This window comes from Megalobrama amblycephala, linkage group LG22, assembly GCF_018812025.1.
Source record: "Megalobrama amblycephala isolate DHTTF-2021 linkage group LG22, ASM1881202v1, whole genome shotgun sequence".
Classification (NCBI taxonomy): domain Eukaryota; kingdom Metazoa; phylum Chordata; class Actinopteri; order Cypriniformes; family Xenocyprididae; genus Megalobrama; species Megalobrama amblycephala.
The window spans coordinates 257,909-283,299 of NC_063065.1; the positions used below are offsets into that span (position 1 = coordinate 257,909).

General features: G+C 40.5%; 1 protein-coding gene across 1 annotated transcript; it reads left to right on the forward strand.

Moving 5' to 3' along the window:
• The first annotated feature begins 12,752 nt into the window (after window positions 1-12,752).
• On the forward strand, window positions 12,753-17,712 carry LOC125258449 (zinc finger and SCAN domain-containing protein 1-like). The gene is made up of 2 exons (XM_048175395.1): window positions 12,753-14,204; window positions 17,515-17,712. The coding sequence occupies exons 1-2, from the start codon at window positions 13,086-13,088 to the stop codon at window positions 17,515-17,517; spliced, it is 1,122 nt and encodes a 373-aa protein (XP_048031352.1). The 5' UTR covers window positions 12,753-13,085; the 3' UTR covers window positions 17,518-17,712.
• The last annotated feature ends 7,679 nt before the right edge of the window (window positions 17,713-25,391 follow it).

A 25,391-nucleotide genomic window follows, 5' to 3' on the forward strand; every position in this document is an offset into this window, starting at 1 on the left:
TGCCTCACGTTACAGAAGTCAGATAAATCCCAACACATAGAAACTCTTACACCTAGATATTATCACATAGAGACTGTGTCTGTACCCCGAATTAATAAAAACAAAAAACTCCCAAACCCATTTAATGGAAAAAATTTAATTGATGTTCAACAAATAAAAAATCGAGATAATAATGATAAACAAATGATAAAGCTTGGATTGTTAAATATTAGATCACTTTCTTCAAAAGCACTTATTGTAAATGATATTATCACAGACAATAATCTAGATGTGCTGTGTTTGACAGAAACCTGGCTAAAACCGGACGATTACACTACTTTAAATGAGTCTAGTCCTCAAGGTTATGATTATCGACACAATCCTTGACAGAAAGGCAAAGGGGGAGGTGTTGCTGTAATTTATAGTAATATTTACAGTATTAGTCAAAAGTCTTTCAAATATAATTCCTTCGAAGTGATGGTGCTTTACGTAACATTATGTAAGCTGACATTTGTGCTGGCTACTGTATACAGGCCACCAGGACACCATACAGACTTTATTAAAGAATTTGCTGATTTTCTATCAGAGTTAGTACTAGCTGCAGATAAAGTCCTTATTGTTGGTGATTTTAATATCCATGTAGATAATAAAAAAGACTCATTGAGATTGGCATTTACAGACATTCTAAACTCTATTGGTGTTAGACAACACGTGTCGGGACCCACTCATTGTCGTAATCATACTTTAGATCTAATATTGTCACATGGAATCGATATTGATGCCGTTGAAATTCTGCAGCAGAGTGACGACATCTCAGATCATTATCTAGTCTCGTGTATATTACATTTGGTGAAAGCGGCTAAACTGCCTCCCCGCCATAAATATGGTAGAACCATCACTTCTACCACTAAAGATCACTTTATAAATAATCTTCCTGATCAGTTTCATCGCCTTAGCATACCAGACAGCTTAGAAGACCTCGATGTTGCAACAGAAACTATTGCCTCTGTCTTTTCCAGCACATTAGATTCAGTTGCTCCTTTGCGTTTAAAAAAGATTAAGGAAATTAATCCAATGCCATGGTACAGTGAGCAGACTCGGGCCCTAAAAACTGCAGCCAGAAAAATGGAGCGTAGCTGGAAGAAAACAAAACTAGAAGTATTTCGCATTTCGTGGAGAGAGAAAATGATTGAGTACAGAAAGGCCTTAAAAACTGCTAGATCTGCCTATTTCTCAAAACTCTTAGAAGAAAATAAACACAACCCTAGGTATTTGTTTGATACAGTGGCTAAATTAACAAGAAATAAAGCTTCAACTTCTGATGCTTCCAAAGAGCACAACAGTAATGACTTTATGAACTTCTTTACTTGCAAGATTGATAATATTAGAGAGAAAATTATAACCATGCAACCGTCTACTACAATATCGTGTCAGACCTTGCATTGTAGTGTCCCTGAGGAAAAATTCATTTCATTTACTGCTTTAGGAGAGGAAGAATTGTCTAAACTTGTTAAATCATCAAAATCAACAACATGTATGTTAGACCAGTGGTTCTCAACTCCAGTCCTCGGGACCCACTGCTCTGCACATTTTGTATGTCTCTCTTATATGACACACTCAATTCAGTTCATGCAGACTCTCCTAATGAGCTGATGATCTAAATCAGGTGTGTTAAATAAGGGATACATTCAAAATGTGCAGAGCAGTGGGTCCCGAGGACTGGAGTTGAGAAACACTGTGTTAGACCCTATACCAACTAAGCTATTGAAAGAGATGCTTCCAGAAGTCATAGATCCCCTTCTTAATATTGTTAATTCATCTTTGTCATTAGGATACGTACCAAAAACTTTTAAGCTGGCTATTATTAAACCTATTATCAGGGCTCTCAAGTTTTGGAGACAGGCAAGAGTGACCCCAAAAAATTTCGTACATTTTAAATTTAAATGCATGAATCTAGTGCATTCTAAGAGCAAAATTAAGTGACTAGATCAATGAAGAAATTTGTTCTCTTGTAAACAATTTTGTGCTCTAAAAGTAATTCATTTATTGCTGATGGTTGGGCACATTAGTCATGTACACAACATATAGTAGGTTAAATGAGAGTTCGTAAGTGGTCAAACATGAAGAGTACACATTTAAACCATTAAAAATATGTAGCAAAAGAGGTTACCTTTGTTGAATTAATTTATTAGTGGGAGCCTGTGTCTGTATTTGTGGAACTAATGGTCACTCTTTGATTTGTTAAACAATCCTGCACTAAACACACCACTTCATTATAGATAAAAATAACAAATGAATAAAAATATATAATCATAAGCTGACCAATAAATAAATAAGTAAACTAGGTGAGTATATAATTCAGCAGCAAAAAGTATTCTAGCCTAATTCTTGGAAGAAAAAAAAAAAAGCTATGGAATGGCTTCAGATGACTTTGAATATAGGCAAGGCAAGGCAAGGCAATTTATTTGTATAGCACATTTCATACACAATGGTAATTCAAAATAAAATTATTAAAACTATTTGGAGAGAGAGATGTTTAATGTAACAAAATGTCAGTCATCGTGTGATAGCAAAATATAACTAGGCCTAGACTACTTGTTCTGAGCAGGTGTCAATGAACAGGCTGTAAAACTGTTGGCTAAGTTCAGACACTCATGAAAAACTGATGCTGATTATCTGATTATCTAACAGTAGTCAAGTTGTCATTATTTCTGTCAAACAAGTTGTGAATTTGTTGTAACATTAAAACAGGAGATCATGACTTACTCTGTGCTCAAAGTGATGCTCAGAGCTCCAGTGTTCTCCTCTGTGGGTGAACGAGGATGATGGTGAACAATTCCAAGATATGCTTTTTTTTCATTGGTTGTTGCGTTAAATCTTACCCAGATACAATAGTGCTATTTTCTGATTGGCTATTGTGTAGCCTCTTTCTTTTTTTTGATTGGCTGATAAGTGGCAGGTTCGAGACGCGCTTGATTCCTTCCCGGTTCCAGAGAGAGCGGCGCGGCCAGATACATTTTGGGCGCTGCGGCATATTAAATATATGATAAATAGTTTTTCTGCGTGAGAAATACAATGTGTGGCGGGAGTGCGTGACAAAAGACCGAAATGAGTGACTGTCACGCTCAATGCGTGACACTTGAGAGCCCTGTATTATTAAAAAACCACAACTAGATCCTAAAGAATTAGTCAATTATAGGCCAATCTCAAATCTTACTTTTCTGTCAAAAATACTAGAAAAGGCAGTTTCATCGCAACTATGTTCCTTTTTAGAAAGAAATAATATCTGTGAGGATTTCCAGTCAGGATTTAGACCGTACCATAGTACTGAGACTGCTCTCATCATAGTTACTAATGATTTGCTCTTATCATCAGATCGTGGTTGTATCTCTCTATTAGTGTTACTGGATCTTAATGCTGCATTTGACACTATTGATCACAATATTCTCTTAAATAGACTTGAAAACTATGTTGGCATTAGTGGAATTGCATTGGCATGGTTCAAATCATACTTATCTGACCGTTATCAGTCTGTAGTAGTAAATGATGTGATGTCATATCGATCACAAGTTAAATATGGAGTACCGCAAGGCTCAGTACTAGGACCGTTGCTTTTCACTCTGTACATGCTACCCTTGGGAGATATCATTAGGAAGCATGGCGTTAGTTTTCACTGTTACACTGATGATACTCAGCTCTATATTTCTTTGCGCCCTGACGAAACTTACCAATTCACAAAATGAACAGAATGTATAGCTGATATAAAAAACTGGATGACCAGTAATTTCCTACTACTAAATTCAGAAAAAACAGAGATTCTAATTTTTGGACCGAAAACTTCTTCACGTAATAACCTAGAATACTGTATAACACTTGATGGCTGCTCTGTTAAGTCTTCGTCGTCAGTTAGGAACCTGGGTGTGCTCTTTGATACCAATCTTTCATTTGAAGGCCATGTTAGTAGCATCTGTAAAACCGCTTTCTTCCATCTTAAAAATATATCTAAACTACGACATATGCTCTCAATGAAGAATGCAGAACAGTTAGTTCATGCGTTCATGACCTCGAGGTTAGATTACTGTAACGCTCTACTGGGTGGTTGTTCCGCTCGCTTGATAAATAAACTACAGCTCGTACAAAATGCAGCAGCTAGAGTTCTTACTAGAACTAGGAAGTATGACCATATTAGCCCAGTTCTGTCGTCACTGCATTGGCTTCCTGTTAAACATCGTATAGATTTTAAAATCTTGTTAATTACTTAAAAAGCACTAAATGGCTTAGCCCCCCAGTACCTAAGCGAGCTCTTAATGCATTATAGTCGTTCACGTTTATTGCGATCTCAGAATTCAGGCCAGCTGATAATACCTAGAATATCAAAATCAACCGCAGGTGGTAGATCCTTCTCCTATTTGGCACCTAAACTGTGGAACAATCTTCCTAGCATTGTTCGGGATGCAGACACACTCTGTCAGTTTAAATCTAGACTAAAAACGCATCTCTTTGACCTGGCATACACATAACACATTATAAATTTATATTTTCAAATCCGTTAAAGGATTATTAGGCTGCATAAATTAGTTCAGCCGGAACCAGGAACACTTCCTATAACACCAGATGTACTTGTTACATCAGAAAAAGAATGGCATCTACGCTAATATTAGTCTTTCTGTTTATCCGAGGTTTACCGTAGTCAACCGGATTTGGGCCGTATCCAGATGAGACCGAGGACCGGCGCCTTGATACGACCACAACGCAGCCCTGAAGTATCAGCAGAGATCGTGTCGACTAGATCATCCATTGTGAAGGCCTCATCGACACGACAGCCAGTGCCACAGTTTCCTCAAAATTATAATCACGATTATTAATTACGTTTATTCTATCAAAAAGAGTAATATAATTATGGCTATTTTGCAAGTTCTTTACCAACCTACAATTCACCCAAAAGGCCTGTAGGTGGCACAACGACTTAATTTAACCAACTATGATAACTTCGTTAGATGGTAAATCAATACAAAACATGGTTTTGGTGAGCGCTTTGTAATATGTATTCACATTAGATTTTAAAGCAACAAAATTCGTTTGCAATAAGACAAACCAGATTCAAATTGCCCGGCAAATTTGTAAAGCAAAGAACAATCATTTCTAGCTGATCAACATTATGAAAACTGGTAAAACCTTTAGGAACTTCAAAAGATAAAACAGCGAAACTCCTAATATTACTTCCAATATTTCCAAATTATGTTCATTTTCATAGAGTGGGCCAATATCGTGACGATTATTTAAAATCAATCGGAGAAGCAGATATCGTTATCGTGATTAAAATACAATTAATCGTGCAGCCCTAATTTAATTTAATTTGACTTGACATTTGATATTCAACAGTATTCTTGACATTTATTCAACAGTGCTTTCGATCTGCCTGCATTGACACTATTCTTTAAAAGGAAAATTATATACCAATTATCAATGTAAAGCTGCTTTGACACAATCTGCATTGTAAAAAGCGCTATATAAATAAGGGTGACTTGACTTGACCGTATATTCTGTGTTCTCCTGAAAGACTTCAGCTGTCTTGCGCTTACAGACACCAGTATTTATAGCTCAAATCAGATATCACGTGATGATGTGGTGAATCAGGGATGAATTATGACTTGCCAAGGCCCTGGGGCCAATTACCTGAGGGCCTCTCCCCTACATATTTTTCCATTCTTTCCCGTAACTGCACATTCACAGTAATAGTGAAAAAAATTATGATGAAAAAAATTTTAATATTCAAACCATTCTCACTCTAAGGCCTCAAATCTCTTTATATAGATTCATAACAAGCTTTTCCAACTTTGTAACAAAAGAGGTCTTTAACATTGTGTTATGTTTATCTTGTCACACAAAGACTGAAGCACAAAGAGTGGTTCAAATAAATAAAATGGGATGGGACAATAGTTATATAAGAGGTTTTGGGGCCTTCAAACAGTAACAGAGCCAAGAGCCTTGTTTACAGTTTTTTCTGATGGCTTAAGCACATTTTTTGTAACTATTGGCTATTTTTGCAAAACTCTACACACAAATAAGAAAACCCTTCACCAAATCAGCAAAACATTGTAGTTCTCTTGTAAAAGCTAATAAACCTTGCTTAACTCTTCAAACCTTCGTAAAAATGTTTTTTTCGTATCAAACAGTTAACACAAGCCATCACATTAATAAGCACACAATGCGCCAACTACACACTGATGGTATGAATAAAAAACACATCTGGCTTTTGCTTTCTCTGTGCACAAGGTAGGCTATGTCAGTTTGAGGTCATACCAGTGGCGTAGCCACTAACCATTAACATGCAGGCCCCCCCCAGATTTCTGAGCGATTTTTATTTTTTATGTTGATTTACACTGATGGATATGCTGCGCGATAAAATGCAACAGCTATTTTTAGACTTATTGGTTTGATTATTTCACGTGTTGCGCGTAGTCTCTGCTGTTATTATCTTTGCGCGTGAGACTTTGTTATTATGTGGTGAGTGGCAATGTGAAGCCGCACCCGAGGCTTCCCGTTTCCAGGACGCGCATCTCAATGCAGTGAAATCCGGTGGATGCTCGAGCTCAGATACTCTCCATTCATTTTAACCAATAAAAAGTCGTTAGAGAATCAAGAACCTCTGACTGCAGCGCACACAGCTTTCTTCTCGTCATTATAGTTAATTTGAGACAGTTTCCGTGGCGTTATTTGCTCTCGCTCAGATATTTCGATATTTTGTGCATGCTCAAACTTTGTTCCATGTAAATCAAACATGCATTTTCTCTAGAATTGTCTTCTCTCCTGGATTTAATGTTGCTAGAAGAGGTCAGATGAGATCATGTAAGCCTATGTCGGTAAAACTCAGAAAAAATAACACGACTGTCCAATCAGCCATTATAGGCTACTGTGCTCTTGGCGCGCACTCAAGAATTGCATGCGCAAATGCGCCGGGGCGCGCTGCATAATTACTTTATTATAGCTTTAAAAAAGCGCAATAGAAACTACGAGCAATGACCGTCGTTTGAAAATGAAATTGCCAAACATGCTATTAAAGCTGCCTCAAAACTGTGCAAGCATGTATTTGTTGACATAGTTTTAAAGCTATTGTTATCCGATTTGTTGGCCTTAACGTGTTAAAAATGCACATATGTACACCAAGGAAATCTAAATTTTCTCGGGGGAGCATGCCCCCGTACCCCCCTAGCAAACTACATTTTATTACCTCTGTAATTATGAAACTCTGCGTACATGTTCTATAAATTCTATCTAATGAAATATGAGGTAAACGTGTATTTCTACAAATGTGCGCACTTTGAGAGTAAAAGTTTGTATATGTAGTATGCACTGTGATCAAATATAAATGGGACCAAACGCGATTGAATGTAAAGGTTTATGTCTCGTTATTCTATTAATAACTACCGATTGATTTTGCATTTCTTTTAGAAGTTAAGAATTATTAGTGTCATTGTAGTCATTATTAGTGTCATATATATATATAGTAGCGGCCCCCTCATTTTTAGATGGGCCCCCCCAAAAATAAAATTCTGGCTACGCCACTGGGTCATACTTGTGTCATAGTTCTGTAAACATACAGGGATGCAAACTTCAAGTACTGGTGTTTATTTACACACATCAAAGCAAACAAAACAAAGTGGGTTTTTTTCCAAGTCAAAAAAAAAAAAAAATCTGTCTATATTGTGTCGTCTCTGGGTCCGGCCACAAAATTTCATCTACATCACATGCAATGTCCTAGTCCAAGGCACTGGGGAAAATATCTTCAAGAATTGAGAGTATGGGGGGAGGTTGAGTACAGTGAAGAGTAGGTGATCTGTAAACCAGTTGCAGATCAAAGCAGCCCTATGGAAACTAACATTGTCCCATATGATGAAATCCCTGTGAGGATTTCCAGTCAGGATTTAGACCATACCATAGTACTGAGACTGCTCTCGTTAGAGTTACAAACGATCTACTCTTATCATCCGATCGTGGCTGTATTTCTCTATTAGTGTTATTAGATCTCAGTGCTGCTTTTGACACTATCGATCACAACATTCTTTTAAAAAGACTTGAAAACTATATTGGCATTAGTGGAATTGCTTTGGCATGGTTCAAATCTTACTTATCTGACCGTTATCAGTCTGTAGTAGTTAATGAAGAGATGTCGTATCGATCACAAGTTCAATATGGAGTACCACAAGGCTCAGTACTAGGACCGTTGCTTTTCACTCTGTACATGCTGCCCTTAGGAGAGATAATTAGGAAGCATGGTGTTAGTTTTCACTGCTACGCTGACGATACTCAGCTCTATATTTCCTCGCGCCCTGACGAAACCTACAAATTCACAAAACTAACAGAATGCATAGCTGACATTAAAAACTGGATGACAAGAAATTTCTTATTATTAAATTCAGAAAAAACTGATATCCTAATCTTTGGACCAAAAACTTCCTCACGAAAAAAACCTTGAATACTCTCTAACACTTGACGGGTGCTCCATTAAATCTTCGTCCTCAGTTAGGAACCTGGGTGTGCTCTTTGATACCAATCTTTCATTTGAAAGTCATGTTTCTAGTATCTGTAAAACCGCCTTCTTCCATCTAAAAAATATATCTAAATTACGACATATGCTCTCAATGACAAATGCGGAACAGTTGGTTCATGCATTCATGACCTCAAGACTAGATTACTGTAACGCTCTACTGGGTGGTTGTTCTGCTCGGCTTTTAAACAGACTACAGTTGGTCCAAAATGCGGCAGCTAGAGTTCTTACTAGAACCAGAAAGTATGACCATATTAGCCCAGTTCTGTCAACATTACATTGGCTCCCTATTAAACATCGTATAGACTTTAAAATCTTGCTACTTACTTATAAAGCTCTAAATGGTTTAGCTCCCCAATATCTAAGCGAGCTCTTGGTGCATTATAGTCCTTCACGTCTATTGCGATCTCAGAATTCAGGCCAGTTGATAATACCCAGAATATCAAAATCAACTGAAGGCGGCAGATCCTTTTCCTATTTAGCACCTAAACTCTGGAACAATCTTCCTAGCATTGTTCGGGAAGCAGACACACTCTGTCAGTTTAAATCTAGACTAAAAACACATCTCTTTGCTCTTGCATACACATAACACATTATCAATACATTAACATTTTTCAAATCCGTTAAAGGATTGTTACGCTGCAATAATTAGGTCGGCCGGAACCGAGAACATTTCCTATAACACTAGATATACCTGTACATCAGAATAAGAGTGGCATCTACGCTAATATCTGTCTCTCTGCTTATCCTGAGGTTTTTCCGGGTGCTGGATCCAGGCCGTATCCAGATCAGATGGAGAACCTGTGTCTGGACCTGACTACAACGTAGCCCAGGAGACAATGGGCCTACAGATCCAGTTCTGGCTGCATCTATAATTCAGATTTTTAAATCTCCGTATCCGCTTACATATATTTATATATAATCTATTTTTAATCTCTATAATAAAAATGTATAATTCAGATTTTGATCTCCATATCCATTTACATATATTATATATATCTTCCAAGGGGTTTTTTCCCTCCTAGGACTTTTTTCCCAGTGCTAGCACGCTGGGTTTTTCTCCTAGGGGGTTTTTTCCACCCCTGGGAGTCAGCCGACATTGGCTTAATGTAGCACCATCTTGTATATGTTACATATTACCACGCTTGCTTGTACAGCTTATTTTTAACCATTTCTCTTTTTTCTGTGCTCCTAATATGTAAAGCTGCTTTGAAACAATTACAAATTGTAAAAAGCGCTATATAAATAAATTTGACTTGAAATAAATAAATTTGACTATGATGACGTATCTGGTCTGCTCTGGTCTCTGAGCATTAGTGAACATGTCATGTAAGGTGTCCAGGAATGTAATAATGTGTACAGTGTTATATGGGCCTAGGGTTGCATGATGGTGAACAACACCATTTTGACTTAGCTGCACACATAGTTATGTTACCACCACGTTGCCCTGGGACATTGATTATGGCACGGTGTCCAATAATGTTCCTGCCACGTCTCCTTGTTTAGTGAGGTTAAAACCTGCCTCATCCACAAAAAGCTGCTCATGACCCATGGCATCTGCCTCTAGCTCCATCACTCTCTGGTCAAGACAAAACAAATGCAGCACAGTAGGCCCATGCACAGTACTACAGTATGCATGTCCAGATTCAGTACCACTGATACTATAGCTTACCTGCACATAGTCATATCGCAGTTGTTTTACACGTTCACTGTTTCTTTCAAAAGGAACTCTGTAGATTTGTTTCATTCTGATTCTGTTGCGGGCAAGTACACGACTTAATACAGAAATGCTCACATTGTGTATGTTTTGGAAGGTGGTGTCATCCTCAATTATGCACTGCTGATTTTCTCGTAGCCTTATGGAATTATTTGCAATCACCATATTGACAATATGGGTCTCTTGTTCTGCAGTAAACATTCTTTCTCTGCCCCCAGCATCTGGACGTCTAGCAATTCTGTAAAGTAACAATTTCAGTATTTTTACATGTATGGTATTGTTGTGTTTCTCATTAGAGTATGGCAGTGCTACAAAACTTAGTGCAAAGTGACTGTACTAACCGATTTTCATTTCGAAATGTCCTTATGATGCTTGCTACAGTGTAGCGGCTCAAGTTAGGCTGAACCCGTTGGCCAGCTTCCCTCAGGGTCATTCCATGGTTGATTACATGGTCCACTATTGTAGCTCTGATGTCATCAGTAATTCTATTTCTTACTCTTCTTACCCTTCCTCTTGCTCCTCCTCGTCCTCCTCTTGCTCCTCCTTGTCCTCTTCCTCTAACTTCATCTCCTTGTCCTTGTCGTCCTCTCCCTCTCGCTTCTTCACCTTCGCGTCCTCTTCCTCCTATTTCTTCACCTCCGCGTCCTCTTCCTCCTCCTCTTCCTCCTACTTCTTCACCTCCACGTCCTCTTCCTCTGCCTCCTCTAATTCTCACTCTTCTCACTCTTCCTGCTCCCTCCATTGTACTCCACACGGACAGCTTACCTGTGGCTTATTTATAGTGCTTAGGCTGATTGCAAAGTGAACTAATTATCTAAAACAGTTTTCACATGTGACAGTGTGCCAGACAGTTGGCAAAATAGTGTAAATAATAGCCATACATGTGTATAGTTTTGCTAGGAGTGTGTTAATCGGAAATTGAGTGTAAAGCAGTGAGTTGTGTTTACAGTTTCGCAAAAAGAGTGCTGTGCAGTGGATTGTACCTACAGTTTTGCAAAGTGTGTGTTACAAAATTGCAAACTGAGTGCAAAGCAGTGTTTGTGCTTTTAGTTTTGCAAACTCAGTGAGTGGTTTTGCTATAAGTATTAATAGTTTTAGAAATTGTACTATAAGAATCAGGGTTAGGGTTTAAGCATTCAGAAAAAACTGTAAGAGGCCTTGTATATTGTATTACAGTTTTTTACGATTGCTTACACACTAAAATTAAAAATAACACACAGTTACTAAAACTCTACACTCAAGGAGCAAAACCTTAGACCAGATCTGCACAACATTAAACACACTTCTCTACATTAGACACAGAAATCTGAAATATAATGTCACTTCTTTGCCATTTCAAGACGCTGCTTTCCAAAATACCATGCCTATAAACCAATTGATCAAACATGGCCGTCAGGTCTGCAGACACTTAGGTGCTTAACTGTAAACTCAGCAATCAGGTGCAAGTACTATAAAAAGGCAAAAGGTGAGTTTATGTGTCTCCAACAAAATGGAAGGCAATTTTGCAGTTAGAGGGAGAGGGAGAACCATCATTGGCCACAGAGCTATTTTGAATGTCCCAGGACAACGTGGTGGTAACATCACAATGTATGTTGCAATCACGCAGAATTGGGTCCTCCACCAGCATGCCAACTTAGGCCCTTACAACACGGTCCACATATTCACATTTTAGACAGACTACACAAAATCATCACAGAGCAGAAGACCAAATGGATGCAGAGCAGATGACATACATTGTCACATGGGACAATATATTTCCACCTATCTGCTCTGGTCCAAAACTGGTTTCATATGCATCCACAATTTTCACTCCAATACATCCCACCATTTGAGGAGGGTTTTATTTTATTTTATTGGCATGAAAGGTTTACAATCTCCAGATGTCCCTCATTCAAGCCATGGAGAAGGCCTGACCTAACTGATGCAGGGTCTGTGCAAGGATGGATTCGCCATTCAAGAAGATTCTTCCCTCGCTGTCTTACGTGAGAGGACATCACCTGTGATGTGGATGAAGTGCTATGGCCAGAGATGATGCTTAGGTGTTTTTTCTCCTTTTGTTTTTTTATTTAAAATCATGCTTTTGTTTTGTCTCCACAAATATTTTTGTTCATGTAATATATTGTATTTAGAATATGTTCTGATTTTCAGTGCAAAATTTAACCTTTGGAAAGTCAAGTCAAGTCAAGTCAAATTTATTTATATAGCGCTTTTTACAATTGGTAATTGTTTCAAAGCAGCTTTACATATTAGAAGCACAGAAAAAGAGAAGTGGTTAAAAATAAGCTGTACAAGCAAGCGTGGTAATATGTAACATATACAAGATGGTGCTACATTAAGCCAATGTCAGCTGTCTCCCAGGGGTGGAAAAAACCCCCTAGGAGAAAAACCCAGCGTGCTAACACTGGGAAAAAAGTCCTAGGAGGGAAAAAACCCCTTGGAAGATATATATAATTGTGGCGAGGGGGGCGTGGTTCAGCGAAGTCTGCAGCGGGAGAGAGAGGCAGGAGACGAGCGGTTGAGTGAGTGGGTTAAATGCAAATGACGAACACCTGTTTCTTGTTTCAGTAATTGGCGTGGAGAGAGTATATAACGCCAGGAGAAACAGGAGTGGCTGAGAGAGAGAAGGACTACTGACTGCTTACCCCCTGGATGCTGGAATTGTTGGCTGGAGTTGCTTATGTTATATTGGACCGTTTTGTGCCTGTCTGCACACCTGTTTTGTTATTTTTGAAAACCAAATAAAGCAGTCAGTAGTCAAGCTGACCCTGTCCTCTTCCTTCCTGACATTGAACTTTGTTACACTGGTGCCGAAACCCGGGAAGGGAGAGGAAAGCCGCCGCCATGCAATCGTCCTCCGGAATGCCATTTGCGGAGATTATCAGCAGCCTCGCGGGCCTACAACAGGAACAACATCAGGCCCTGCTGGACTTGCGGAGAGATCAGGAAAGATCTTTTCAAGTCATCGTCCAAGCCCAGCAGGAGGACCGCGAGAGGTTCCGGAGCTGGATTGACCGGGAGGTTCGACCGGAAGCCACGGAACATCGCGCTGTGCCCGCCCACCTGCCATTCAACAAAATGGGATCTGCGGACGACCCGGAGGCATTCCTGGACCTTTTTGAAAAGACGGCCGAGCTGTCAGGCTGGCCGCGGGACCAGTGGCCGATGCGCCTGGTCCCGCTGCTCTCCGGGGAGTCCCAGATAGCGGCACAGCAGCTTCCGGTCCAGAATCTCCTGGTCTTCGACGACCTGAAGAGGGCCATCCTCCAGCGGGTCGGCCGGAGCCCTGAGGAACACCGACAGCGTTTCCGCTCGCTCGAGCTGGCTGAGTCCGGCCGACCCTTCGTGATGGCCCAACAGCTCCGGGACTCCTGCCGCAAATGGCTGTTGGCTGAGGGAAGCGACGTGGAGAAGATCGTCGATCGAGTGGTGCTGGAGCAGTTTATCACTCGGCTACCGAAGAAGACAGCCGAGTGGGTCCAGTGCCACCGCCCCACGTCGCTGGACTCGGCCATCCATCTCGCGGAGGACCATATGGTGGCGTGCCCCGGGGTCGGCGAACCCCTCCCATCTGCTTCTCTCTCTCCCTCTCCATCTTCTGTCCCTCTCTCTCATCCTGTCCCTTTACCCAGGTCACGGCCGCCTGGATATCCGCGTGTCCCGCCCCGGGGGCGGGGCGGGTTTGACCAGAGCCAGTCCGGGACTCCACGTGCCCCGCCCAGGAGGGCGGGACTGGTTTCCACGGGACGGGATCCCACTCCTGTTTCTCCGCTTTCTCCACGCCAATCATTTACCCCACCCCCTGCCACTGGGGCGGCGGGGAGGTCTGGGCCGGCCTGTTGGCGTTGCGGGGACCCGGAGCATTTCATAGATAAATGCCCGGTGATGGAGGTTGGGACAATGGTTCGGGTCCCGGACGCCCCGCAGGCTGCCCCCGGTCAAGCTGGCTGGTACCAAATACCTGTGAGTATCAAGGGGGGTACCTATCAGGCTTTGGTGGATTCAGGATGTAACCAAACCTCGATCCATCAAAGCCTGATTTCATCCGGGGCATTGGATACAAGCCGCGTGGTTAAGGTGCGGTGTGTGCACGGGGATATAATGGAATATCCTGTAGTGTCAGTCATTATCCAATTCCGGGGACAAAAACATAGTGTTGAGGTGGCAGTTAATTCGCACCTCCGGCATCCGTTAATTCTGGGAACAAATTGGCCAGCATTTTCTGAATTATTGGGTTATTTATGCACGGATGCCTCTTGGGGGAAAAATGCGGTGGATGTGGAGGCGCGGGTGCAGGCGGGAGAGACTGATCGGGGACCACTGAGTGCTGCTTCAGGGGAACAGAGTGAAATCGAGAGAATAATTCTCTCGGAGCGCGATGATTTTCCCCTGGAGCAGTCTCAGGATGAGACGTTGAAACGTGCATTTGAACAGGTCCAAGTCATCGACGGTCAGCCTCTCCAGCCTGGACGCGCGCTTACCTATCCATATTTTGCAGTTGTGAAAAATAGGTTGTATCGGGTGACCCAAGATACCCAGACAAAAGAAGATACAACCCAGTTGTTAGTTCCAAAGAGCCGCCGGGAAATGCTTTTTCAGGCGGCTCATTCTAATCCTATGGCTGGACACTTAGGACAGGCAACAACACTAAATCGCCTCATGACCCGATTTTTTTGGCCGGGCATTCATGAGAATGTGCGCAGGTGGTGCGCGTCTTGTCGTGAATGTCAGCTGGTGAATCCACCGGCCACCCCAAAAGCGCCTTTGCGCCCACTTCCATTAATGCAGGTCCCCTTCGAGAGAATTGGTATGGACCTCATCGGGCCATTAGAGCGATCATCTAGAGGACATCGCTTTGCATTAGTCATTGTGGATTATGCAACACGATATCCTGAAGCAGTGGCTCTCCGCAGCATTTCTGCTAAGAGTGTTGCGGACGCACTGTTCAGTTTAATCTCCCGGGTGGGGATTCCAAAAGAAATCCTCACCGATCAAGGCACGGCGTTTATGTCACGTACGTTACGCGAACTTTATGAATTATTGGGCATTAAAACGATCCGTACCAGCGTCTTTCACCCACAAACCGACGGGCTGGTCGAACGTTTTAATCGCACGCTTAAAACCATGATTCGTAAATTCGTTCAGGAGGACGCCAAAAATTGGGATAAATGGTTAGAACCCCTGTTGTTCGCTGTGCGAGAGGTCCCGCAAGCCTCCACGGGGTTTTCCCCCTTCGAGCTTCTCTATGGACGCCAGCCCCGCGGGGTTTTGGATGTTCTAAGAGAAACTTGGGAGGACGGACCATCTCAAAGTAAGAACGAAATTCAGTATGTCATGGACTTGAGAACAAAACTTCACACTTTGGGGCGGCTGTCAACGGAGAATTTGTTACAAGCCCAGGACAAACAGAGCCGGCTGTATAACAGGGGGACTAATTTACGAAAATTTACACCGGGAGAGAAAGTGCTTGTATTGCTCCCTACGTCAAGCTCTAAATTATTGGCAAAGTGGCAAGGACCATTTGAGGTCACACGGCAAATCGGAGATCTCGATTATGAGGTAATACGGTCTGATAGGAGGGGGGCACGTCAGATATATCACCTCAATCTCCTCAAAAAATGGAATGAGGCAGAGGCAGTGATGCTGGCGATGGTGATTGGTGGAGAGGATGATCTTGGGCCAGAGGCGATTTCCAAACCTCAATCTCTTGCGTTGGCTCCGGGAGGAGATCATCTCTCGCCCTCCCAGCTCACTGATCTCACTAAATTACAAGCAGAATTTGCGGACGTGTTCTCCCCCCTACCGGGCCGTACTAATCTGATTCAGCACCATATCGAGACAGAGCCGGGCGTGGTAGTTCGCAGCCGGCCGTATCGCTTGCCTGAGCACAAGAAAAAAGTGGTTCAGACAGAATTAGAGGCAATGCTTGACATGGGGGTAATAGAAGAATCCAGCAGTAACTGGGCGAGCCCGATAGTTTTAGTTCCTAAGACGGACGGCTCGGTTCGGTTCTGTGTGGATTATCGCAAGGTGAATGCTGTGTCGAAATTCGACGCGTATCCAATGCCACGGGTGGACGAACTGCTTGATCGGCTCGGTACAGCTCGTTTTTATTCGACACTGGACTTAACAAAGGGATATTGGCAGATCCCCTTGTCGCCGTTATCTAAAGAAAAAACAGCTTTCACAACGCTGTTCGGATTACACCAATTTGTCACTCTTCCGTTCGGGCTGTTCGGGGCACCGGCTACCTTTCAGCGTCTCATGGATAGGATTCTACGGCCCCATGCTGCGTATGCTGCAGCCTATTTAGATGACATAATTATATTTAGTCATGACTGGCAGCGGCATATGCAGCATTTAAGGGCCGTCCTGAGATCGCTGAGAGGAGCTGGGCTCACGGCCAACCCGAAGAAGTGTGCAATTGGGCGTGTGGAAGTAAGATATCTGGGCTTCCACTTGGGACATGGACAGGTGCGTCCCCAAATTGATAAGACTGCAGCAGTTGCGACCTGTCCGCGCCCCAAGACCAAAAAGGAGGTGAGACAGTTCCTGGGGCTGGCGGGATATTATAGGAGATTTGTTCCTAATTATTCGGACCTCACCAGCCCTTTGACTGATCTCACTAAAAAGGAGGCGCCAGATACGGTCCAGTGGACGGAGCCGTGCCAGCAGGCCTTTACCCAAGTGAAGGCTGCTTTATGTGGCGGGCCGCTATTACACTCTCCTGATTTTTCTCTCCCATTTCTGTTGCAGACAGACGCGTCGGACAGGGGGCTGGGTGCGGTCCTGTCCCAGGAGATAGAGGGGGAGGAGCGGCCGGTGCTGTACATTAGTCGGAAGCTCTCAAAGAGAGAGACTAAGTACAGCACCATAGAAAAGGAGTGTCTTGCCATCAGGTGGGCCGTCCTCACCCTCCGATATTATCTCCTGGGACGGGAATTCACCCTCTGTTCGGACCACGCTCCCCTGCAGTGGCTCCACCGCATGAAGGATACCAACGCGCGGATCACTCGTTGGTATCTAGCTTTACAGCCTTTTAAGTTCAAGGTGGTCCACAGGCCGGGTGTTCAGATGGCTGTGGCCGATTTCCTCTCCAGAAATGGGGGGGGGGGGCTGCAGGCCGGATGGCTCCCCGGCCTGAGTCGGGCGGTGGGGGTATGTGGCGAGGGGGCGTGGTTCAGCGAAGTCTGCAGCGGGAGAGAGAGGCAGGAGACGAGCGGTTGAGTGAGTGGGTTAAATGCAAATGACGAACACCTGTTTCTTGTTTCAGTAATTGGCGTGGAGAGAGTATATAACGCCAGGAGAAACAGGAGTGGCTGAGAGAGAGAAGGACTACTGACTGCTTACCCCCTGGATGCTGGAATTGTTGGCTGGAGTTGCTTATGTTATATTGGACCGTTTTGTGCCTGTCTGCACACCTGTTTTGTTATTTTTGAAAACCAAATAAAGCAGTCAGTAGTCAAGCTGACCCTGTCCTCTTCCTTCCTGACATTGAACTTTGTTACAATAATATATGTAAATGGATATGGAGATCAAAATCTAAATTATACATTTTTATTATAGAGATTAAAAATAGATTATATATGGATACTGGATCTGTAGGCCCATTGTCTCCTGGGCTACGTTGTAGTCAGGTCCAGACACAGGTTCTCCATCTGATCTGGATACGGCCTGGATCCAGCACCCGGAAAACCTCAGGATAAGCAGAGAGACTGATATTAGCGTAGATGCCATTCTTATTCTGATGTACAGGTATATCTAGTGTTATAGGAAATGTTCTCGGTTCCGGCCGACCTAATTATTGCAGCGTAACAATCCTTTAACGGATTTGAAAAATGTTAATGTATTGATAATGTGTTATGTGTATGCAAGAGCAAAGAGATGTGTTTTTAGTCTAGATTTAAACTGACAGAGTGTGTCTGCTTCCCGAACAATGCTAGGAAGATTGTTCCAGAGTTTAGGTGCTAAATAGGAAAAGGATCTGCCGCCTTCAGTTGATTTTGATATTCTGGGTATTATCAACTGGCCTGAATTCTGAGATCGCAATAGACGTGAAGGACTATAATGCACCAAGAGCTCGCTTAGATATTGGGGAGCTAAACCATTTAGAGCTTTATAAATAAGTAGCAAGATTTTAAAATCTATACGATGTTTAATAGGGAGCCAATGTAATGTTGACAGAACTGGGCTAATATGGTCATACTTTCTGGTTCTAGTAAGAACTCTAGCTGCCGCATTTTGGACTAACTGTAGTCTGTTTAAAAGCCGAGCAGAACAACCACCCAGTAGAGCGTTACAGTAATCTAGTCTTGAGGTCATGAATGCATGAACCAACTGTTCCGCATTTGTCATTGAGAGCATATGTCGTAATTTAGATATATTTTTTAGATGGAAGAAGGCGGTTTTACAGATACTTGAAACATGACTTTCAAATGAAAGATTGGTATCAAAGAGCACACCCAGGTTCCTAACTGAGGACGAAGATTTAATGGAGCACCCGTCAAGTGTTAGAGAGTATTCAAGGTTTTTTCGTGAGGAAGTTTTTGGTCCAAAGATTAGGATATCAGTTTTTTCTGAATTTAATAATAAGAAATTTCTTGTCATCCAGTTTTTAATGTCAGCTATGCATTCTGTTAGTTTTGTGAATTTGTAGGTTTCGTCAGGGCGCGAGGAAATACAGAGCTGAGTATCGTCAGCGTAGCAGTGAAAACTAACACCATGCTTCCTAATTATCTCTCCTAAGGGCAGCATGTACAGAGTGAAAAGCAACGGTCCTAGTACTGAGCCTTGTGGTACTCCATATTGAACTTGTGATCGATACGACATCTCTTCATTAACTACTACAGACTGATAACGGTCAGATAAGTAAGATTTGAACCATGCCAAAGCAATTCCACTAATGCCAATATAGTTTTCAAGTCTTTTAAAAAGAATGTTGTGATCGATAGTGTCAAAAGCAGCACTGAGATCTAATAACACTAATAGAGAAATACAGCCACGATCGAATGATAAGAGTAGATCGTTTGTAACTCTAACGAGAGCAGTCTCAGTACTATGGTATGGTCTAAATCCTGACTGGAAATCCTCACAGATTCCATTTCTTTCTAAAAAGGAGCACAGTTGTGTTGAAACTGCCTTTTCTAGTATCTTTGACAGAAAAGGTAGATTCGAGATTGGCCTGTAATTTACTAAATCTCTCGGATCTAGTTGAGGTTTTTTAATAAGAGGTTTAATAATAGCCTGCTTAAAAGTTTTTGGCACGTATCCTAGTGTTAAAGATGAATTAATTATATCAAGAAGTGGACCTACGACCTCTGGAAGCATTTCTTTCAGTAGTTTAGTCGGCATTGGGTCTAACATACATGTTGTTGATTTTGATGATTTGATAAGTTTAGATAATTCTTCCTCTCCTATAGCGGCGAATGATTCTAGTTTTACCTCAGGGACACTACAGTGCACTGTCTGAAGCGAAACTGTAGACGGTTGCATGTTTACAATTTTCTCTCCAATATTGTCAATCTTGCAAGTAAAGAAGTTTATAAAGTCATTACTGCTGTGCTCTTTGGAAACGTCAGCAGTTGAATCTCTGTTTCTAGTTAATTTAGCCACTGTGTCAAATAAATACCTAGGATTATGTTTTTCTATTAAGAGATTTGAAAAATAAGTAGATCTAGCATTTCTTATAGCCGTTCTGTACTCAATCATTTTTTCTTTCCACGAAAGGCGAAAAACTTCTAGTTTTGTTTTCTTCCAACTACGTTCAGCTTTTCTCACAAAAGGCAAGGATGTATGGAATGGTTTTACAATGTGGTGAGAAATAAATATTTTCATCAATGTGCAGTGCTGATCTTGTGGTTTTTTTGAAAATATATTCATGTGCATTACTCTAACAATATCCCTGAAAAAAATCAAACCCAGACTATATCATTAGAAAAGTATGAAAGTTACAAGTGTTTAAGATTGAGCACAGCAGTGTGTAAATGAATCAAACAGAATCAGAATGTGTGTTCCACACATTGTCAAAGTTGGGTTTTGTTAAGTTAATGTAAAGTTTTGAATGAAGTGTTTCATTTTGCAAATGAACTGAGGTGTTCTGCTACTTGTGTGTGGATCTGTGAATTGTGTGTAGTGTTTTGACAAAATGAGCCTTGTTTTTAAAATTGTGCTTAAGCAGTCGTAAAAAAACTGTAAACACATATATTCAAGCATAAATAAACATTTGTTTTCACTGTTGTTTTTTTTTTAAATTATATTTCAAATACATTTCCTTTTCAGTAGTACATTGCAAATATACTATTTTTTTTACCACCTTTAAATATATAAAAAGTATAATAGCAGTTTAACACACTTTAAAAGTTTTTTTAAATAGTAAAAATATATACTTAAATTGAAACTTCTGTGTAATTTTTAGTGTTCTTATTTGAACATTCCCAGGTGAAAAAATACACTTCCATAATGTACTTAAAGTGCTCTATTTTCGCACACTAATTTTGTACTTAATATACTAACTATTCTTCTTTAGTACTTCTTAAGATAATTTTAAGAACATCTAAGTGTGCTCAACTGTGCTATGATATGAACTAAAATGAGCTTGTAACATACATTTAGTTACCATATGTAGTACACTTCTCACAGAATTTTTAGTGTATATTAAGTACCAAAATTATTGCGTGAAAATAGAGCACTTTAAGAACATTATGGAATTAACATTATAAAATATATTTCATATATTTAAATGAATGACTAATGTGTTAAAGACCATTTTTAACATTTTTAAATATATGCGCACATTGGCTATTATAATTGTGATTCAGGTCTAAATAATATGTTTAATAAGTTGACACTGGCAGAGAAGAATCATGTTACAGTCGTACACACCAATCCATGATAAATACCAACAGCAGGTACACGTGAGAAAATGTGAGTTGTGTTACTTATTTAATAAAACATTAAAAACCGGAAAGTGCATTGCTCGTTCCTGGGAATACAACTGACATTGAAGCATGACCTTGATGGAGCTGATAACTGGAACAGAAATAATTAGACTACGCAAATACCGGGGAAAAAGTCAGATACACCCAGATTTGTAAACCACACGCATAAATTCATAATCCGTGCATGCTTTCGCAATCTGTTTTTGTGTACTAGTATTCAGTTCTTGTGAGTAACTCTTCAAGGGTGATGAAGTATACACAGGTGTTGTGTAATATTCAATTCCAGTATACTCCAGTCACTTACTGAATATTACACATCACCTATTCTCACAGTTTTGCAAATTGTACTTGCAGATAGAAGAGTCCGAGAAAAATGCTGAGATACAAACATTGATTAGTAGCTTCTAATCGGAGCTTCTAATCGGTAGGAAGAAATGATGACACAGACACGCCCATGATGGGATCAAGTGTTGCTATATTTGCAATGATGGTGCCATTTGTGGAAAATATTATGAGTTACATTTTCAAAATAGTGACGAACATTTCACAGGAATCTGTGATCAAAACTCTTCAGAGCGGTTTATCTGAGCTCACCACAGCACAACATCTGAAAGAACAAGAGTGGATCAGTGTTATTGAGTTCTTCAGGTTGATGGCCTCATGTAAGATAACTGAGACTCAATAACTAACTTCAGCTCTAAATTTGAAGGGAAGTGAAGTAAAAACATTAACCCCAAAAATAGACTTTGTTCAATATAGCTTCAGATTAGAGAACGGTTCATCCTTCATATTTTTCCCAGTGGATGAGGACACTGCTTTGTGTGGAGCACAAATCAGGTGTGATGAACATGCAAGTTATTTATCATGTTTCAACTGTACATGGTCTACCCAGCCAAATTTGATAATTTTCGTATTTATGGTTCATACTGGAGGACTGCCAATGACTAGCATTCGGGAAGAAGAAGAACAATGAATTTGTACATAAATGCACTGCATGTTGTATTTGATATAGCTTCAGATTAGATCATTCTTAGGCACAACACCTGGAACTGATGCAACTTCTACATCATTTCCTGCCACAGTACCTCCAGCAGTCTGGGCATGTGTCACACTGAGTTTCAACTGGAAGCATTCAGGATCTGTCATGTAACACATTGAGCTAAACGCTCATGAAAGTTCACCCGTCTGCTGAGGAGAGGTTGGAACAATTAACCAGTTGATTTCAGGCTGTGTGGCTTTAAGTCAGTTGTAGTTGTGTTTCATTTTCTGAGAGTGCAAACGTTGATTCAATGCCATTACCACTGATTTTTTGTTGAAATTTTAACATTTTTTTCAACATTAATTGAGGGTGCAAAAGTGATATTGATTCAATAAGGTTAACGTTGACACTTTAACATTGATTTGACATTATTTCGATCATTGCCTGCTATCTGGGGATTGACAAACACAAATTGTAAAAAGTGTAAAAAGTGTAAAAAAAAAAAAAAAAAAAATAGATTACTGAAGACAGTTTTAGAAAAGATTACTATTTCAATTTTTCTATATCAAAATGTAATGCTTAATTCAATGTGTTACTTCCCACATAGAAGGCGACGTTCTCAGGACCTTGCACAACGTTCCCTCAAGTCAAGTCAAGTCAAGTCAAGTCAAATTTATTTATATAGCGCTTTTACAATTGGTAATTGTTTCAAAGCAGCTTTACATATTAGAAGCACAGAAAAAAGGGAAGTGGTTAAAAATAAGCTGTACAAACAAGCGTGGTAATATGTAACATATACAAGATGGTGCTACATTAAGCCAATGTCGGCTGACTCCCAGGGGTGGAAAAAAAACCCTAGGAGAAAAACCCAGCGTGCTAACACTGGGAAAAAAGTCCTAGGAGGGAAAAAAACCCTTGGAAGATATATATATGTAAATGGATATGGAGATCAAAATCTGAATTATACATTTTTATTATAGAGATTAAAAATAGATTATATATAAATATATGTAAGCGGATACGGGGATTAAAAATCTGAATTATAGATGCAGCCAGAACTGGATCTGTAGGCCCATTGTCTCCTGGGCTACGTTGTAGTCAGGTCCAGACACAGGTTCTCCATCTGATCTGGATACGGCCTGGATCCAGCACCCGGAAAACCTCAGGATAAGCAGAGAGACAGATATTAGCGTAGATGCCATTCTTATTCTGATGTACAGGTATATCTAGTGTTATAGGAAATGTTCTCGGTTCCGGCCGACCTAATTATTGCAGCGTAACAATCCTTTAACGGATTTGAAAAATGTTAATGTATTGATAATGTGTTATGTGTATGCAAGAGCAAAGAGATGTGTTTTTAGTCTAGATTTAAACTGACAGAGTGTGTCTGCTTCCCGAACAATGCTCGGAAGATTGTTCCAGAGTTTAGGTGCTAAATAGGAAAAGGATCTGCTGCCTTCAGTTGATTTTGATATTCTGGGTATTATCAACTGGCCTGAATTCTGAGATCGCAATAAACGTGAAGGACTATAATGCATTAAGAGCTCACTTAGGTACTGGGGAGCTAAACCATTTAGAGCTTTATAAGTAAGTAGCAAGATTTTAAAATCTATACGATGTTTAATAGGGAGCCAATGTAATGTTGACAGAACTGGGCTAATATGGTCATACTTTCTGGTTCTAGTAAGAACTCTAGCTGCTGCATTTTGGACCAACTGTAGTCTGTTTAAAAGCCGAGCAGAACAACCACCCAGTAGAGCGTTACAATAATCTAGTCTTGAGGTCATGAATGCATGAACCAACTGTTCCGCATTTGTCATTGAGAGCATATGTCGTAATTTAGATATATTTTTTAGATGGAAGAAGGCGGTTTTACAGATACTAGAAACATGACTTTCAAATGAAAGATTGGTATCGAAGAGCACACCCAAGTTCCTAACTGAGGACGAAGGTTTAATGGAGCACCCGTCAAGTGTTAGAGAGTATTCAAGGTTTTTTCGTGAGGAAGTTTTTGGTCCAAAGATTAGGATATCAGTTTTTTCTGAATTTAATAATAAGAAATTTCTTGTCATCCAGTTTTAATGTCAGCTATGCATTCTGTTAGTTTTGTGAATTTGTAGGTTTCGTCAGGGTGCGAGGAAATATAGAGCTGAGTATCGTCAGCGTAGCAGTGAAAACTAACACCATGCTTCCTAATTATCTCTCCTAAGGGCAGCATGTACAGAGTGAAAAGCAACGGTCCTAGTACTGAGCCTTGTGGTACTCCATATTGAACCTGTGATCGATACGACATCTCTTCATTAACTACTACAGACTGATAACGGTCAGATAAGTACGATTTGAACCATGCCAAAGCAATTCCACTAATGCCAATATAGTTTTCAAGTCTTTTTAAAAGAATGTTGTGATCGATAGTGTCAAAAGCAGCACTGAGATCTAATAACACTAATAGAGAAATACAGCCACGATCAGATGATAGGAGTAGATCGTTTGTAACTCTAACGAGAGCAGTCTCAGTACTATGGTATGGTCTAAATCCCAGAGGTGGAGATTCCAGGGGTCAGAAAGTAAAAGTCCTGCCATATTTTTATTCCACCCACTGAAGCATTAATAAGATAAATAAGTGATTAATTGAGTGATGATTGAGCATTATTGAAGACACCTGATGATAACAAGCAGAATCACCAAAGGAGAAAATCACAATTTTTAAGTTACCATCATCGAGGTCAGGGTTTGTTTTAGTTGAGCTCTTGATCCTTGACTTTTTAATATTAGATTTTGTTTGGGCAGTTTTAACTGCATTAAAACCAATCAGACAAGCAAAGTTAAAAGATGATCAGGTGTTGTTGGTTATGTTTTTACATAAACATTATTTGATCTGAATCACTGAATTCATTTAGAGCCCAATCTCTGAGTTAGATTTACATTATTGATTACAGCAGAACTGTGATTCTACAGCAGAAGATCAGCTTTATCAATACAATTTTTTTTTTTTTTTAGAGTTTTGATTTTAAAAAAAAAGAAAACAGCTCATTTAAACACACAGACATCAAGAATCATCCTGTGAATCTCAACAGTGGTGGCCATCATAAAGCATGTTGCAGTGCATTCTGGGAGCCACCAATCAAAATTCATCCATGGCTCCCATCATGCATTGCTGCATGAATAAATTATGAGCTAAGTAATCTCTTAGTAATTTCATTTATTCTCACTATTAAAATTTTGCTGTTTTTC